Source organism: Alosa sapidissima, chromosome 12 (assembly GCF_018492685.1).
Source record: "Alosa sapidissima isolate fAloSap1 chromosome 12, fAloSap1.pri, whole genome shotgun sequence".
Lineage (NCBI taxonomy): Eukaryota > Metazoa > Chordata > Actinopteri > Clupeiformes > Clupeidae > Alosa > Alosa sapidissima.
The window spans coordinates 28,110,565-28,130,581 of NC_055968.1; the positions used below are offsets into that span (position 1 = coordinate 28,110,565).

Consider the following 20,017-nt stretch of genomic DNA (forward strand, 5'->3'; position numbering starts at 1 on the left):
GTGTGTGTGTGTGTGTGTGTGTGTGTGTGTGTGTGTGTGTGTGTGTGTATGTGTGTGTGTGGACCTGGCTGGGTGTGTGCTTCCAACCCCTTTGATTTTGACCAGGTTAGCAGATTAGATGTTCATTCTGCTTGGGACTACTTCAAGAATCTCCATAGAGTGCTGCTGTTCACTGGGTGCTTGACTTGTATCACTATCACTGAGTAATTATCCTGTGTCGTTATTTATCTCTTTTAATTATTACTTTTTAAACACTTTTAAACTATTGCACTTTTATGTTTTTATGTACTATTACCTTGTGTGTTTTATGTTTTCTTTTCCATTCTTTACTCTTTAAACTATTCTTTGACTATTGCCCTTTTATTAGCTTTTCATGTTGGCTTTTGTGAAATCCGCTATATACTGTACGTACATAAACTTGACTAGACTTGACACACACACACACACACACACACACAGAGAGAGAGAGAGACGCTGATTAAAGTAACAAGTGCACCTGGGGTGGTAGGATGTCCAAGGCTGTTTTCAGAATCTAGATGTTATGCATCAGTGTACATGACAGATCATTTTTTAAATGAGTACTAGAGATTTGGGGTGTGCCTTAGAACTAAATATAGAAGATATAGGACTGGACTGGAGGGTTAATTGTAGAAAAGCTGCTTGACCGGGTGGAATTTCTAACAGGGTTTTGAAATCCTGCGCTGCTCAGTTAGCTCCTGTGTTCACTTATATCTTTAACACATCATTGGCTCAAGAGACAGTTCCTACTTGCCTCAAGCAGTCTGTTATTGTTCCAGTACCGAAAAACAAAAGTCCATCATGTCTGAATGACTACAGCCCAGTTAGCCCTGACGTCTACAGTGATGAAGTGTTTTGAGAAGCTTGTGAAAAACATTATCTGCTCATCCCTCCCTGCCTCCTTTGACCCCCTCCAATTTGCTTACAGAGCCAACAGGTCTACAGAGGATGCCATCTCAAACCTCATGCACACCACCTTAACTCACCTGGAGGAGGGGAATGGGAATTATGTGAGGATGCTGTTCATTGACTTTAGTTCAGCATTTGACACGATAGTACCTCTCACCTTGGTCACAAAGATGAAGGCCTTAGGACTGAACACCACCCTGTGTCACTGGATATTTGACTTTCTCACCAACCGTTCACAAGTGGTTAGAGTGGGGGGTCTGACATCTGACACATTAACCATCAGCACTGGTGTTCCCCAAGGCTGTGTTTTGAGTCCACTGCTGTACAACATCTACACACATGACTGCAAAGCCAACAGTAGTCATACTGTACCTCCATCATCAAGTTTGCAGATGACACAGTGATCTTGGGCCTGATTAGTAACAACAATGAACAGCTCTACTTGGATCAGGTTGATGAGGTGGCACAGTGGTGTCAATCTAACAGCTTGACACTGAATGTCAATAAAACCAAGGAAATGGTAGTGGATTACAGAAGGCAGCAGCAGAACTACAGTTACACCCTACTAATGATCAGCGGGCAACCTGTAGCGAGAGTCACAAGTTTTAAATACCTTGGTGTCCACATTACTGAAGACTTAACATGGACTGTTAACACTCAATATGTTCTGAAAAAGTCCAGACAACGACTCTACTTCCTTCATCAGCTAAGGAAATTCAAAGTTTCTACATCCATCATGAAGGCCTTCTACACTTCAGCGGTTGAGTGTTCTAACTGATAGCATCATCACCTGGTATGGGAACTCCACAGTTAGAGATTGTAGTACTCTGCAGAGAGTAGTGTGCTCAGCTGAACGTACTATAAGAACTCAACTCCCTGCTCTACAAGATATCTATTCCAGAAGAGTACTCCTAAGAGCCCAAAAGATTCTGAAGGACTCTTCTCATCCTAACAATGGATTATTCCTACCGTTGAAATCAAGAAGACGCCTATGTAGTCACAAAGCCAGAACTGAGAGACTCAGGAGAAGTTTTTATCCCCAGGCCATCCGAACTCTGAACTCACACTATACTGACTTTGCACTCATTCACTCCTCAGCACTCATGACCCCCCCCCCCCCCCACACACACACACACACACACACACCTACATGACTTTTAGCACTTTTACATCCCTCTCCCTATGCTACAGACCTTTTATTTATTTTCTTATTTCATCACACGTCAAAACACACACACACACAAACACACACACACACACACACACACACACACACACACACACACACACACACACACACACACACACACATATATCTGACTTTCTCCAACCTTTGCACATCTCCATAGAACTTTTTATTTATTATTTTTGATTTCTCCTCCATCTATCTACCCATGTCCTTGATTGCCTACCCTTTCATCTCCAACACACATCCCCAACATACTTACAGCACACTCCCCCCCCCCCCCCCCCCCAATACAAAGCACATTGTCTCATGACATATTGCACACTGCCCTCTCCCCACATACACAGCACACTATCCCATCTCCCTTGTCATCCCCCCAACACACACACCAAGACCCCTGGCAGTTGGGTTAGCCCCTTGAGCCGTGGATCTGCCCAAGGTCTCTTCCTTAGTAAGGGAGTTTTTCCTTGCCCCTGTTGCTCTTGGGTGCTCCTTGTTGGTGCCCCCCCAATCCCAATCCTCCTCCCCCTTTCTTATGCAGCCCTTGCCACTTAATCTACTAAACCCCTCTTCTACTGCACTTTTTACCCCCCCCCCCCCCCCCCCCCCCCACATAAATGCACAAATAGGCTGACACCAGACATAATTTCACTGCATTTCTTACATCCAGTAACTATATGCATGTGACAATAAACTTCCTTGTATCCTTGTATCCTTGGATGAGGAGGAATACACAAATAATGCAGGGACCTGAGCAGAGCACGGCTCACTAAAACGCTTGTCTCACACACATACTGACTCTGAGGGGCTGGCTAGTCCAATGGGAGATAAGGGATGGCTGTCGACTACAAGAAATGACATGGACGGGATCCCTGAAGACCACATAGTGCTCACACTGTCATCGCTGTTGGACAGAGAACACACTTTTCATATATTATACATTTTCATATGGGCCTATTATATAAGCGGCTTATACAGGTCTATATCATAAATAAATACATGTATGCATGTTTGAATAAAATGTCCACCATGTTGTTTCATTTTAGCTTAATTTATTCATATGGAAAATGAATGCGATCTCATTCTCTCTTCTTCCATGTCCTTCTATGGTGAGCATTGCTTAAGGATTCTGGGTTTTTACTGTAATTAGTGTAATATTGCAGAGGCCGGCTGTTGTTATTGATGTTGTCAGGCATCTTTCTCCTTATTATTTCTTGGATAATTGTGAGTTTTTGTTTGGAGTTTAGGCTACACAAAAGGAGACACAAGCATACAACAGATTCTTATGTGGAAAATCGCTACCAGTCACACTTTATCTATTTATTAATATCGATATTATATTAAGATGGGGTTCAGCTTGTTTCTGAACGCGATAATTATGTTTATTTAACTGTTTAATATACTTATACTTAATACACTCAACATAATTCACCACAAATACATTTTCATAGAAATGCACCAGCATTTTGTCTCCTCACATATACATGTATGGGCGGATGTGGAAAACTGTGGTAGCTCATTAGTTGAGGTTGACAGGTTGCTAGTTTTGCAGGCTAAAAATGCATTCACAGTCAGTTCTGTGGAGTCTGATGCCAGTGTCCTTAAAATGCTCCATCAAAGAAGAACTTGCACACCACATGTTGCTGATGCACAGACAAAGACATAGACATGGTTTCAATGCATCAAAATAAAATTAAGAGGTGCAGAGTGTTACTCGGTAAAGTGCAGAATTTTGGTCCCATTCAGACCACCATCAGTGCAAAAAAGCTGTGTCCTGTCATGGGCATAGAGAGTTGAAGAAATACAATTCCTGGGATTTAAACAAGATACCATGAAACAAGAAAAAAGAAAGGTGAATAAATGTGTTTGGCATTATTGTAAGAGTATTTTTCAGCCAAAGATTAGATAGATACATACTTTTATTGCCACACAACAATGGTATTTTTGTTACAGGATTTAGCTCAATCCAGTGAAGAAATAATAAAATGTTCAATAATGTTCAAGAGTCTTATTCCTGAAGGGTAAAAGCTGTTTTTGAAATGTGTGGTTTCAGTTCTGTTCAGAATTTTTTTAATTTGTTTGATGTGATTTAGAGGTCTGAGCGGGACTGATTTTTCCGTCCTGCTCCCGCAATATTCTGTCCCGCTCCCGCCCGCTCCCGCATTAATGTGTCATTTTTAGTCCCGCTCCCGCATTAATGTGTCATTTTTAGTCCCGCTCCCGCCCGCATCTGTAACATGATGTCCCGCTCCCGCCCGCTAAAGCCCGCATGCAGGAGGGATAGCCTATTCAGTTTATCTTTCTGTCTTACGAAAGGAGCACACACACCTGAGGAAGACTCCAGATGTCAGTTTCTTGGTTCTGAATGTAGGCTAACAACTGAAGTAGGCCTAGTCTGGTGCCCTCTTCCTCTGTCATGCTTTCGATTTTTGAGTTTTGACAATGAGCAGCAGGAACAAATTGAACCCACGTAAATGACAATATAGGCTATAGGCCTGCTATCCGTCAGTTATGCTTAAACCCCGTTTTTTAATGCTGCCTAACAGAACATCCAGCTGAACTATAGTTATGAACACTACTTTAATCATTTCCATATTTAATTTTACGCACATATTTAATTTGCGGGAGTGCAGTGAATCATCGGTTTGTCCCGCACCCGCAAACGCACCTCTCTCATCCCGCCCGCTCCCGCAAAGAGCTTTCAAAAGTTGTCCCGCGCCGCACTCGTTTGCGTCGGGACCCGTGGGTCCCGCGGGTCTACCGTGGGAGTGCAGACCTCTAATGTGATTTCCTGTATTCTGGTGCATTTTGGGGATAGCCAATACTAAATTCAATCAGATTCATAGCCTACATCCTGATTTGTTGACATTGAGGCAATGATTCCATGCAAAGGCTTGGGCTTCAGGGCCCCCTGACCGCTTGGGCCCCTGGGCCTGGGCCCGGTAGGCCCGTGCAGTAATCCATCCCTGACTGTAGGGAGGTCACACCCAATTATGTCAGAGGCTTTGGTGACAACTTGCTCTAATTTCCTTTTGGTGCGACAGTCTGAACTCCCTACCAGACAGTGATGGATGATGTGATGATGTTCTCTATGACGGTTTTTGTAGAAATGCACCAACAGTTGTTTGCTCACATGAAACTTCTTTGCCTAAGGAAGTATAAAACATGGAGCTATTTATGGATTCTCTTCATCTCGACTAATATGTCTAAGTATGTGTCTCTTTCACTGCATGACAAGGGGGGTATCCAGGAGTCAGGACAATGTGACTAGCTTGAACTTGAACTTGAACTAAATGTCTGCCAAAATGTCTGTGTTTGCAGAGGTACTGTATATAACAACTTAAGGAATTATGTTGCAAACCTTTGACATTCCATTCCAAATTAGACAAAGTAGAATCTTAGAATCTAAATTCCAAGGATCTTCTCAGTCTAATGATCATTCAAAGAGGACAGCAGACAGCGAAAGAGGACATACATAACAGTGAAATATGAAACTAGCAAAAACTTTGGAGATGTTGCCTCACAGTGCCTGAAAAGGATTCTGAGGGAGAGGTGGAGAGGTCAGACCTCAAGGTGGAAAGCAAAAGGAAGAAGAAGCAGAATGAGAGGCTTCCAAGCCAGAAGAAGCTAAAGAAGGAGGCTAAGCGTCTGAGAAAGGTCAAGGAGAAAGGGGCTCTGGAGACAGTGGCAAAGACGAAAGAAAGAAAAGGTCGATAAGGGAATGATGAGTGATGTGCCTCCTCATCTGAACTTCTCATGTAAGTTTCCTATCATTTCATCTCCACCTCCACAGTGTGCCTCCTCATCTGAACTTCTCATGTAAGTTTCTCATCATTAAACAAGCAGCTCCCCTCATATCCATTCATTTTCTGCTTCTTAATTCTTTCTTCTTACACGTTAGGTATGTGCCTGGTATCCTGCCCTTCCCGATTGCTCACCTTTTAACAGCTTTAACAGACGATGTGGACGGCCTGGCATTGGCACTGCTGGAACTGTTCAAGGAGCTAGAGAGCTGCCGTAAGTTGATGACTAAATATCACACAAAAGCTGAACTAGCTACTAGCAGCGTAGACTTAAGTTGCTAATTTGAATTAACATTTCATTTCTCTCCACAGACCAAAATCAGGCATCTCCAGCCAATGAGAGACCTGAGCTGGCCAAAGGGGATGGGATGAGCCCCTCTCAGAAGTTCATTGATGAGGACCGAGTGAAGCCTGTGTTGCCTGTGTTGCAGGGATGGGCGGGGGGCCCCAGAGTGCGGGGTCTGGCGCACAGCTCCCACCCCAGAACTGGGGGACCAGGAGGAGGAAATAAGGAGGAGGATCCTTCTGGGATGGTTTAGCAGGAGGGGCCCAACTAATGAGTATGCAAAGTCGCAGCGCATGAAATAAGTACATTATTACATACATTAACAAAATATTTATATTGATTAAAAATACATATTTTTCATCTTATTTAAATGGCATCTTGTTTTCTTTTTTCCCCTTTTGTTATCCCATTGGGTTCAGACACAGACAGAGAATATTGCGTTTGGTTTTGGGGAATGTAGACATACGTTCATCATCCAAGCATCACATTGCTATATTGATATTTCTATCATTCTACAACGACCAACTTTACACTAGAAGATATTTTTTTTTTCCAAACAGTGCAATGCTGCAAAGTTGATAATTCCCACACAAAACAGCCTTGTGCCATGTGGAGCCTCATAGCCCTATGGAGTGGCAAAGGCTCAAATTGCAATATGATGGTTATGGTTATGGTTATGGGATTTGGCATACTCTTTTGTCCAAAGCGACATACAAATAACAATACAATAGTTAAAACAGTAAACAATTTAGCAATAATAAACAACAATGTTAATTCAATCAATAGCCTAATGAAAACAAACAAATACTATTATATACAAACCATTATGCATAAGAAACGCTTAATAAACTAAGTGCATGTTGAACAGATATGCCTCTTGAAAGACCCAAAACTATACATTGATAAGTCAAATAATATTCTTACATGTACAGTTTATTTGTAAAGGAGTGAGTTAGTATTTGTGTTTGTGTGCTATGTTATGTATGGTTGCAAGTAAATTAATCATACAACTGGAGGGTGCTTGTACCCAATGGGTTCATGTGGAGCCTCCCTGAAAAAGACTCTCCACTTGTTTTCTGCAGTGTTGTTGGGTAAAACTGTCTGCTTCACACAATAGGGCTTTCAAGCAAGAAGTCTCATATTTGTGAGGCTTCTCTTTCACAGTGTCAAAAGTCCAGAAGCCATTTCAGAGAACTGCACTTTAAAAAACGCCTGACAGCGGGGAACCATCGTCACCTGTACTACCGCACACAAAAGCACCTGAGCCCAGCACATCGCTCTGATTGCAACTGGAGTGCACAGTCATTCAGACCGCGACCCCTCCGTCTCTCAAACCGCAGACTCAGACTAACAGATGATTAACAGATGGCGAGAGCATCCGTCTATCCCACTCACTCAAGCCTCGCTCATGAGGAGACAGTAATCGAGTATTTCGAATGGTTTGCCGCTCCTTGTGGACCCCCCACACTCAACCGCGTTCCAGTTTAAGGAAGTAAGTGCGGGTACGGATGGTCTCCATGGAGACACCGGCAACTTGTTCCACCTTAAGTATTGCCGGGTCATGGCCCATAGGAGGACCATTATATAACCTCATTTCCGCCTCCTCCCGATCCCCCACTGCCAGGCAATTGTCATCAGCAATGTGCTGGGGCTACAATGGCCCGCCTGTGCCCAGTGATGCCCAAAAACACCATGATGAGCGTTCTCAACGTGGGAGATAAACATGAGCTCGTTTATTTCTCGTGTCGTGAGTCAAAGGGGGAGAGTGGCTGCAAATGTCTTCGGGGCCGCCGCCAGTGAATGATGTGTCCTGGTGGCAGTGACAGAGCCGCATTCTGACTAAGCTGTCAGGCTGATGCACCATTAAATGAGGAAACACCCACACAGTCACCAACACACACACACACACACAGATCAAGTCACCAACACACACACACACACACACACACACAGATAAAGACACACACAGATAAAGACACACACACACACACACACACACACACACACACACACACACACACACACACACACACAGATGAACACGTACATACTACATTTACAGAAACAAACAAAAAGACATACACAGGCTGACTGTCTGTCTCTCTCTCTCTCTCTCTCTCTCTCTCTCACACACAAACACATGCACACACATATACACACAGACACAGACACAGACACACACACACACACACACACACACACACACACACACACACACACACACACACACACACACACACACACACACACACACACACACAAATACAAACATAATACTGTACATTCACAGAAACAAACAAAAATGCATAAACACTCTGTTTCTGTCTGTCTCTCTCTCTCTCACACACACACACACACACACACACACACACACACACACACACACACACACACACACACACACACACACACTACACCACTATCAAATTTTGGTCAATTTAAGGACTTGGGCTTTTAGCAGCCTGTCAACTCGACAAGAGAGGCAAAAACCAATGAAAAGCATTTCATAGCAAACAGCATCTCCCCATCTCTCTCCCTTCCTTTCTCTCTCTCTCTCTCTCTCTCTCTCTCTCTCTTCCTTTCTCTCCCTCTCTCTCTCTCCCTTCCTTTCTTCCTTTCCCTCTCTCTCTCTCTCACCCCAAATTGTTTTTGCACTAGTCATCTAAGGTTGGAGCACAGGAGGAGAGTGGTGTTTTTGAAGATGGCAAACACAATGTGTGTTTGTATAACAAAGTGTACGGTGACCCACATTCTACAGTTACGCCTGTGAAATGCATCATGTTGCTTTGTTATCCTACATCTGAACAAATGTCCTTTTTTTCCAGGACAAAGTGAAAAAAAAACCTTCAGTGTACAATGCATTTAAATGAGCTCTTAGCTAGTTTGAATGAGGTTGGGCTTACAAGACACTGCTTGATTGTCTTAGTTAGATTAAATAAGGTCTGACTGAGAGGGCTCCGGCTTTCTCTACAATGACCGCACAAGGGACTGAAGGGTTTGTTTCTGCACTGAGGGTGGCTGGGAGACAGGTGAGGTGAAGGGCCCTCTGAGCAAGAGGAGAAGACAGATGATTTTAGTGACTGGGTAGCGTTTGTTTGTCTGATAAGAAAGGGAGGCAATGATTGTTCAAGAGGAAGGAAGCCTAAGGAGCCAGAGGAAGATGAACATGCTTGCACGACGCACACACACGCACAAACACACAAACGCAGACATGGATAAAAACACTCACACACATGGACACACCAACGCACACACATACTTTCGAAAACACATACTGGACACCCCCACACTTATGGGAACAAACTGGTGCAAATATGCACACATCAGCACACACACAATCCATATAAACACAAGTCATCTGTTTTCAATCTTCCCCAACACACACACACACACACACCACCACTGCTGTCACAACCTTAAGCAGACCACATACATTCTGGCTCTCCCCCCATCGACACTGATGTGACTGTCACTTCATCATTTTTATGCGTACATGCACACTTTCTCCGCCGGGCAGAATCTAACGCTGCGCAGAGCAGCACGGCTTGCCCCTCATCATTTATTAACCACCACACATATTCAGCCCTAGACCCCCATTGTGATTTACAGGCCCAGGCTGTACCCATCCACCACCCACCTACCCACCTACCCACCCACCACCTCCCTCCCCCAAAGCAAACGCAGTGCTGCAGTGTATTAATTATCCAGCGCTGGGAGATTGATGGAGGCACTGTTGGAGCTGCTGACGGAGGTCTCCTCTCAGAGCCAGAACTGGTGACAGAGACGTGAACTCTGAGTATGGTCCACAGCAGAGAAACAGGGGAGGTAGAGAGATGACCGCTTCCACACGGTCAGTCGCTACTAGGGCTTAAGAAATGGGCACTTTGAATAGTCAACAAAGAATTGGTGGAACAGTTGCTCTGGTTGTATCAGTGTGAGTTCCTGTATGGTCTGAAATTACATTTAAGTGAAATATGAATTTAATTTCCCAAAGAGTTCAGGTGCATTACAGCCTGAATCCGAGGCATCAACACAATATTCTATAGTCTATTATGTATGTGTTAATGAGACACACACACACACACACACACACACACACACACACACACACACACACACACACACACACACACATGTACACACACACACACACACACACACACATGTACACACACACACACACACACACACACACACACACACACACACACACACACGTACACACACACACTCACACACACACACACACACACACACACACACACACACATGTACACACACACGTACACACACACACACACACACACACACACACACACACACACACACACACACACACATGTACACACACACACACACACACACACACACACACACACACACACTCACACACACACACACACACACAACACCTGCCCCCTACTCTGAGGTTACAGTAAGTGAACTATGTATATGGACTGTGACTGTGTTGCAGGCATGTCTCACTGTCTAGGCTCTAGCCGATCGCCCCATGCACACGTGTTCAGACACACACACAACGCTCACCTTTCCTTCTGAAATGTCAAGTCAATCTGACAAGATTACTCTCATTAGCTGTCGCTCTGGAGTGCACCACAATTTGTATGTGTGTGTGTGGGTGTGTTTGTGTGTGTGTGTGTGTGTGTGTGTGTGTGTGTGTGTGTGTGTGTGTGTTTCGTTTTGCTCTCTCATCTGGGGGAGAATAATGAATAAATCTATTGAGCGAACGGTGCCACCAGCTGACAAAAATCATCCTAAATGACAATGAAAGGTGTGCGGGCCACGGCAATAACACCAGCTGACTGAGCCGACACTCTTCCGCATTTGGAACCGCTCCAATTAGCCAGATGTGCTGAAACAGAGCTCCAGTAACTGTGCAAGGCAAACCACAGCACTGACATCAGTGTCTGTCTCCAGCACAGCACTGACATCAGTGTCTGTCTCCAGCACTGTTTGCTTCTCCTAGCACTGTGTGTCTGCACTCTCAGACTGGAGACAAGCAGGGGAGGTAAGACAGCAAAATCACTTCCAAATGTACGTAAAATGACTCTTTGTACTGTACTGTGGCAGTAGTGAGTAGGGGGACAGTGTCCCATCTCAGTGGTATGAGATGTTTCCTTAATGACATCCAGTAGTGAGTAGAGGGACAGTGTCTTTGTGAAGTCAAACAGAATACAGTTCGGGATTAATGGGAAGAAAGCTGCATGAAAAAAACAGTGGTCACAATTTCACTTTCAGTCGGGAATAAGCAGAGAGGAATCAGCTGAGTAATCAATCAAGTCCTACCATTGCATTCAGTCTGCAACGTCACACGAGCGACGCACCTCCAAGACACAGGTGGCTAATTAAATACTAAACAGGAGTGAGTAGTGGAGACACCACAGCAAACGCTATAACAGACGCTAAAGCAAACGCTGGAGAATGACCTGTGTGTGTGTGTGTGCACAAAATTGGGTGCAATCAGGGACATCTAAACGCTGGAGAGACGGCCGGCAAGAGATTTATACCGCCTGAATGTTGGAGCACGTACCAAATGCACGCCTTTAACTGGCTTGGGACACTGATGTCTGTGGAGTTGCGGTTCCATCTGCTGCCCATGCTTAAGGCACTGATTAATGCACAGATTGTGGTTGCATATGCTTAGCGATTTAAACAGTGTTCGCTAAACTGGATAGCTCTATTGTGTAGCAGGGTGCTAATGGGCCTGGGCCATTTTAAACTACAGTTGACACACACTACAGCAGCAGCAGTGTCTCTGGCCCGCCAGGGTGCACAGGACCCCATTGTCTTTCAGAGGAGCTTCCCACTGCCAGCGCTCTTAAATGCTAAACAGGCCACTACCAGCTTCCAATTAAGTGGCACATGCACAGATGGTAAGGAGGCCTCCTATCCCCAACCAAGAGTTGTCACCATGTGCACACACACACACACACACACACACACACACACACACACACACACTTGCATGCACACACACACAATACAGACACATGCACATATCCAAACACACATGCGCGCACACGCGCGCACATGCACATATGTGCACAGACTTTATGCTTAGTAACCAGAGGCGCACATATTTCAATATACAAAAAAAAAAAAAAAAATCTCTCAAAAATCTCGGGCTCCGTAGATTATTTAAAGGAACCGTATGTAAGATTGTGGCCAAAACTGGTACTGCAATCACTTTTAAATTACTGTAGAGCGATGTATCCCCTCCCCCTTACCTGCAACCCGGATGCCGAAACACTACTGACTTCGTGATTAGTAGATAGGTGAAGGGTGGCGCATCTGTTTTGGATGAACTAGAGTGGTGGACACCGAAATTTTGACGATTGGTCCTGTCTCGACTTTTCTGACTCGTTTTGAATAGCCTTGAGTGGCCGCCTACAGGCATGCTCAAACATGTCCTAAAACAACCCTTAACGTTCGTGCAACTCATCGAGTGGTTAGTGGTGTTCGTTCATGTTCCAAAACAAGTAGCGTAGCGAAATACAGTTTCTGTTGTGTTTTATTTGCCATTTTTGTAAAATCCCATTGATTTCTGTTGGAAGACTCATTGCACGTTGATATTAATGCGCCACCATCTATGTTTCAGGCTCAAATATTGAGCGGAAGTTTATACGCGGTTGTGAGGTGTCTGAAAAAATAGTTCCACAATAGCAAATAAGACGGCTGGAAATCATACATCGCACCGATATATTTCATTTTAATAATCAACAAACACCACTAACCACTCGGTGAGTTGCACAGTTTTGAAAAAGGAAAAGGAAACGGTTAACCCGTGTTTATTAGCATTAGCAACAATCAATATTTATTTAAGTCTGATTGTAACAAACAAAGCAACTAGGTATCTGTCTAGGGCTCAATATGATGTGATTTCCTTCCTGCAATGGCATTTTGTAAAAAGCTTTTTTTGTAGACTTCTAAGAACCCACATTATTTGGATCACACACTGAGCATGTCTCCACTATGTAAAACTAATTAACGGTGGATTAAATGGACTTTTTTCTATGGTGTTATTTCAGTCTCCCCATAAAAAACAGATTTCTTTCTATCCATTCTGTTTTGTCTTAATAGCTCTTGAGGAAAAAAAAATAAACTCCCATGAACTCTGGCTGCTCTGCCTGAAATGACTCACGTCCATTTAGTCTAAAGAAAACAGCACAAACAAATTACGATATGAGCTCATATTAGAGCTCCTGATCAGTTTTGATGGAGCCTTCTTGCCATGGAGCAGAGAGGGAACCTATAGGGTGGGACATATGCAAGCATCTGCCATCTGCATTTAACTCGATTTCCGAGGCAGGAAATAGCATTTGGTTTTCATGCTTCAACTTTTTATAAACAGGTAAATGTCTGTGGCATGGAGATGGGGATGGAGATGCTGTGTCTGTTCTGTATGTTCTCTTCCTGTTACCGAGGTTACCCCCTCCTCCTCTCATCTTCCTTCTCCTTATATACTGCATTACGTCTATCCAGCTAGATCCACAAAAACCTCAGCCCTCATGGCCTGGTCATAACAAGGAGAGGTTAGGTGAATAGGAGATGAGGATGGATGTCCTCCATTGTTAAAACATGTGGTGCACATCTGAACGTGGCAAGAGAATTATGGGATGTTGGGCACAGGTAAGGGGAGAGGTTGTTATGGGGACCACACTTTATAGACCCCAGGAAGAATAGCTGCTGCTTTGCAAAAGCTAATGGGGATCTAAATAAAAACAAACAAACAAACACTGTTCAAGAGCTAGGAATTTTTTTTCTGGCAGCATATTCCTATCAATATGTCAGAAATGAAAAGTGTCTGTCAGACAACAATCAACGAGGCGGTTTCATATGGGGACCTTTTCTGTGCATTAGAGTTGTCAATAATCTCTGAGTATGCGCTATGTTGGAATGCCCTCCTGTAAGTGTGATGGATTTACACACCCAGTACTGCTCAGACTAGTCTGCAGAGAGCAGAGTCGATCACGCAGCCATCCACATGTCGGAACAGGTAAGAAACCTTCCCTCTAAACCACACCTTTGGCTGTTGGGGTGTGACCAGGAGGGAGTTAAAGGTTAACCGTGAGAAAGTGCTGCCCTTGAGACCAGATATGTGATTCTGTGTGTGTGTGTGTGTGTGTGTGTGTGTGTGTGTGTGTGTGTGTGTGTGTGTGTGTGTCTCCATGCGGTACTCACTCCCACTCCTTGCGTCGGGCCTGCGGGGTGCTTTGTATCTTGTGTGCTTGGTGCGCCTTAATGATGTCCCGCTGCTCAATCAGACCCCCCCGCCTCCTCTTAATGGCGCTGGGGCTGATGGTCATGACAGGGTCCAGGCCCGCCTGCGCAGGGAGTCCCCCCGCCACACCCTCCAGGGCGGCAGCCGCCACCAGGTCCAGCGAGGAGGGCAGCATGGCGCCACGGGGCACGTAGAGCGTGTCGCGACTGCTGCTGCGCGACAGCAGGCTCTCCACCAGGCTGGGCGGCTCCAGCAGCGAGCCCGAGCGCGATGACGACATCCCCATCCCCAGGCCCATCCCGGCGCCGGACAGTCCAAAGCCGCTGCGGTGCTTGTGCCAGCTCTCCGGGTCCTCGGGCGGCAGGATGTAGCAGCGGGGAGTCGGGACCTCGCCCATGCCCGGGCACATGCCGCCCACGCGGCTGCCGGCGGTGGCCAGAGGTGGAGGGGGGATGTGGGCATGGCGGTCAGATAAGGCGGCCTGCGCACTGACCGAACAAGCGCCCAGTTCCAGCATCCTGCGGGAGGCTGTCTCTCAGCATAATGCTGCAAAAGAAAGAAGAAGGTGCCCATCAGCTCGGAGCCACTACCGACTATTTATAACAGTGTCTATAAACAATGCATGATTGGTTTAGGCTTTATAAACATTATCATAAGCAATATATTAGGGGCACACATACTTTTTCAGTGCCAGTAGTTTTATGAAAGAATTTTGACATAAAGTTCAAGCATAATTGCATACAGGTTATAAAGACAACTCTATATGCATGTAACAAACTAGATATATGAGCAAGATATTACCATAAACTGGGAACTCAAATATGATATTCTTACATTATATAGAGAACAGAGTGAAATAGATTAAATGGGATGTCATCTGTGTATGCGTGCGTGTTTGTCTCAAACATTTCTTTGTTGTTGATGAATCATCCAGATAATTAGAACCCACCCCCCCTCCCTCCAAAAATCTGAATTAATTTGAACAGAGGCAAATAGAGGTCTGCATTCCTTGGGCATATTGACATGGACCCCCGGCAGTGACAGGACGGCATTCAAGGCCCTGATCCAGTCCACCGAGCCCATTATACAGGCTCTTAAAAGCAGGGTATGAAGCCAAGCTGATAGCACTTCAGTAATCACTGCCCTAAATCAGCTGCTTTACAGCTATCCAGAGTTATAAAGGCAGGGAAGAAATCAAACTCAGTCAAAGGGTGGAATCTAGTGGAATATATTCTACCGTGGATGTCTTTCTAACACTCCTGTTGCAGCCTGGGCAAGATGTCAATGACTCAGACACATTTAAAAAGGCAGTGATGGACAATAGATTAGAGAAGCTTTGGAGTTTGTTAAAGAAGCTGCAGTCTAAATTGCGCCTCTGTTTTCTCGGCATCTAAAGGAAAACACATTTAGTGACCCCCACAGAAGCACGGGACATGTTCTAGGTCACTCAGACTCTGTAAACCAGACAGGCTGATATAGATGTGGAGAGCATCACACAGTAATACCACGTCCAGCCTCCCCAGGCCCCATGACAATGTAGCCAGCAGTGGACCCATATGGTCTTGGGAAAACCTTTTATTGTACCTCCTTGTGAAGGATGAACAACATTCACTGATTCCACAGACTGCTGCTTGTCACAATGACTTCTGTGTCTACTCTCCATTTCTCCTGCTCAGCAACAGCCTCCTACATCTCTTTGCCCCAAACGACAACTCTGTGAATAAAATAATTCCTGAAATAAACAGGAAAGCTCAGTGTTGGCCTCAGGAAAACAGTTTGCAACTAGAAAATGTAATTTCGAGGAAATTACCAGTGCATGAAAATATAAACACACACACTTACATCATCACTGTCATCACCTCACATACATACAGCACACTGCTTGCTACAGTAAGCCTCCTCTACTTGCTGCACACTGCCCCCCCCCTCCCTACATACACAGCACATTGTCTTCAGGATCTTCTTCAACACACATCCTCTACATACTTACAGCACACTGCCCCCACCTACCCACACACACACTACACACACACACACACACAGTCACTGCTACACTCCCCTCCCGCCCACACACACATCTTCATCACTCACATACATCATACATACAGTACTCTGCTTGAAATAGTAAGTCCCTTCACCATACTTGCAGTACACTGCCCCCCCCCCCCTCTCCCCTACATACACAGCACATTATTTCATCAGGAAGCTTCTCCAACACACATCCCCAACATACTTAGAGCACACTGTCGCCCCCCCCCCCCCAATACACAGCACATTGTCTCATGAGGAAGCTTCTCCAACACACATATTGCACACTGCCCTCTCCCCACATACACAGCACACTATCCCATCTCTCCCCTGTCATCCCCCCAACACACACAACACACACACCAAGACCCCTGGCAGTTGGGTTAGCCCCTTGAGCCGTGGATCTGCCCAAGGTTTCTTCCTTGGTAAGGGAGTTTTTCCTTGCCCCTGTTGCTCTTGGGTGCTCCTTGTTGGTGCCCCCCCTCCCCAATTCCAATCCTCCCCCACCAGACATAATTTCACTGCATTTCTTACTTCCAGTAACTATATGCATGTGACAATAAACTTCCTTGTATCCTTGTATCCTTGTATATTAACATAAAATGCCAAACAAACTTTTATTTGGAAACAGTTGGCAGGAGTCATAACAACTGACAGTTGAAATGGCTGAACAGTTAAATAGTTGAGTAGTTTAAATAGTTAAATTATTTAATAGTGAGTTATTGTAGTGAGGACATTTATTTTGAAACAGTTGTGGGCAGAGGAAATAGTAGTCTTAAGAGAGCCAGATTGTATGCTTAAAGCCTGAGTATATAGTTTAAAAGTTGAATGTAGATAGTGTAATGGATGTTGATAGACAGAAAGTTGAATGGATGTTGATAGGCAGATTGTTTAATGGATGTTGATGGATAGTTTAATGGGTGGATGAGTGAATGGTTTGAAGAGGATGAATGGATAGAAAGTTGGATGGAATGTGCCTTATATCCTTGTAGAATGGAGAGACACAGAGAGTTGGCCTAGTTAAGCAGAAAGCAGTTGATACAGGTGCAATCAGTTTAACTGGCCCTTTGATGGGTCCTAGTTGAGCAGCTGGAAGTTGATACAGGTGCAAATCAAGTTAATTAGTCCATTGTGATGTCATAGTGCTAATGTAAAGTCTATGGGGAAAAATAAGCTTGTTTTTTGTTAATATCTCAAAAAGTATAAAGTTTACAAAAGTGAAAAATACATTCCTCAAGTGTCCTTTTCAAGACCTACGTTACAAAGTTTGAACAAAGTTTCTACGTTAAACGGTTGAAGCTGAATTAGACGCAGAAATTTGGTGGGAAGAATAATAAGAAGAAGAAGACGAAGAAGAAGAAGAAGAAGAAGATTTCGGATAACAGAACAGTGCATTTTCATGCACTGTAATTACAGTGTGCAGTAAATTTGTTTGACATCAAATTCTGTGTGTACATAAGATAAAGGGATTCTGGGTAAAAATCCAGCATAATTGTACCACATAAATATTTCAAAGTACATCTATTAACAAACAGGAGCATCTGTTGAATGAATGACACAGTTTCACAAGACTGAATTTATTCTTTCTTTATTTCCCTTGAGTCAAATAAGAATACTGTTACATTCACATCGACAAAGAGGGAATGAGTGCCCTCACCTACCACAGCCTCACAATGAAATGACCACTGAAGAAGAAGTGGAAATATAACCTAAACTCAGTCTTGAAAAAGTACATAATTGCTCCAAAGGCAGGGTTTGCAATGTTTTTGAGTAATTGCAAAAGTTCAGACTGTGAAAAGTGGCAATAAAAAAGCACTCATTTTATGTTTCGGACATTTGCTTCACAATGAGTTATTGACATTCATTGTCCCAGGGAAGAAAATACACAAAAGACATTTGCACTCGCCAAGCCCTGGTGGTGACAGTACAGTACACTATGAACATGTTGAGTTAATAAACTATTCAAAGTAGGTCATGACATTATGAAACCTGACATTCATTTCAGGGTGAGCATAAAGTTGTGAATCAACAGCTCAGAATCCAATTATGAGAAACATAAATGTTACTGAAAACACACAAAGTTCTAGTTTTCTGATGAAAAGGTCAATTTGTGATCAAACGGAAAAACTCCACTGGGAAGCCAAAAGCACCCTGTATCTAGAAGCAATTCATTGCGTAAAATCTGTCAGGTCATGCTCTCCCTAGTCTTTGACTTTTACCCTACAGGTACAGTCCTCAGACCCCGTACAGACTCTCCACTATCAAAGGTGTCTTCTCAGTTGGCAGCAAGGCTTCAGTCGGTGGTCCACCAGATGGGACAAAAATCAATAGCATCTGCATCATCAAAAAGAAAAATGACAAGCAAGTTCAATTAGGCTCTCAAAGCAGGCCAGTGGAGACCGCCAGCTATGAGTTATGGCGACAACAGCGATTAGATTTACTGAGGTTCTGGAAGTTTCTCTGGCTCGCACTGCTGGGTTCCTAAAGAAAAAAAACTCCAATCTGGGAGATAGAAGGACCCCAAGGAAGCCATCCTTGTCAACTAGTGTGAGATGTAATGTCAGGCAGGAGAAACTGGAGAGGTGTGTGTACAGCTTTTTTCGAGGCTGCTTTGGTTGAGGGAGAGTATTTGTTTTCGATGAGGCAACTCATTTGCAGGGCCGAGGCACAAATTAATTTCGCTCCTAATGGGCGGGAAAGGCACAGAGCCGAAGCTGACACTGCATAAATTTACGAGACTGAGCCAATAAAAACGGAACGAGACGAAACGAAAGGGGGGAAAAACATATACACAAGGAACACATTAGTCCCCTTGCGATGGGAGCGCTGCCATCCATCATGCAAATCCAGGATGGCGCTGGCGTTGCATCTCATTAGATTACAGAGCTGGAATTAGGGCAGTTGGCTTCAACAGTTTGTTTATGTCTCCTGTATTTACCATGGCCCAGATCCCAGGGTACCTCATAGACTTTATCAGAGACAGCGCGTTGGCCCCCGGAACAGCACAACTGGGGATAGATGAGCACCGATGCTAATGGATATTGAAAAAAGCGTTCCAGGTGTAAATAGCTAAATGGAATAGTGCGTTGGGAAACAACCTGAGCCAACAGGGTGATTCAGTGTAGGGACTTTTGTTTCTCATAGGAGTCTCCTGCACTTGCTTAAAATATCACGTAGCAGACGGCAAAATCTCTTATCTTATGCTCTGTTCTCGTAAACAACTGACGGAGAACATTAACATGAAAGATGAATGGACAAAGGAGGACTTCTCATCTGTTCTTTCTCTCGAGGCCCGTTGTTTTCCACCGTGGAGCAATTATGGCTGTCACATCCTGGCTTCACACCACGTGAGGGTAAAACAAACACAGAGTGTGCCCTCTTAACAAGCTTTAAACAGTTTACCTAAGCACTGGGTGCATTTCTTCGTCAGACCACACAGTTGAAACATTAACACAACATGCCAGACAGGTAAAGAGAAAAAAATTTTTCGTTAACTTAAACACACTCTGACGAATTCCCAGCCCAACCAAGACACTCGAAAGCTGTCA

General features: G+C 44.3%; 1 protein-coding gene across 8 annotated transcripts in view; it reads right to left on the reverse strand.

Annotated features, from left to right (window-relative positions):
• Positions 1-20,017, reverse strand: part of LOC121677771 (voltage-dependent R-type calcium channel subunit alpha-1E) — a 154,355-nt gene that overhangs the window by 123,216 nt on the left and 11,122 nt on the right. For all 8 annotated transcript variants that reach the window (XM_042056758.1, XM_042056756.1, XM_042056752.1 and 5 more), the window contains exon 2: positions 14,402-14,987. In XM_042056758.1, the coding sequence (XP_041912692.1) occupies positions 14,402-14,958 (557 nt within the window). In that variant the 5' untranslated portion in view covers positions 14,959-14,987. The remainder of the gene's footprint in view (positions 1-14,401; positions 14,988-20,017) is intronic.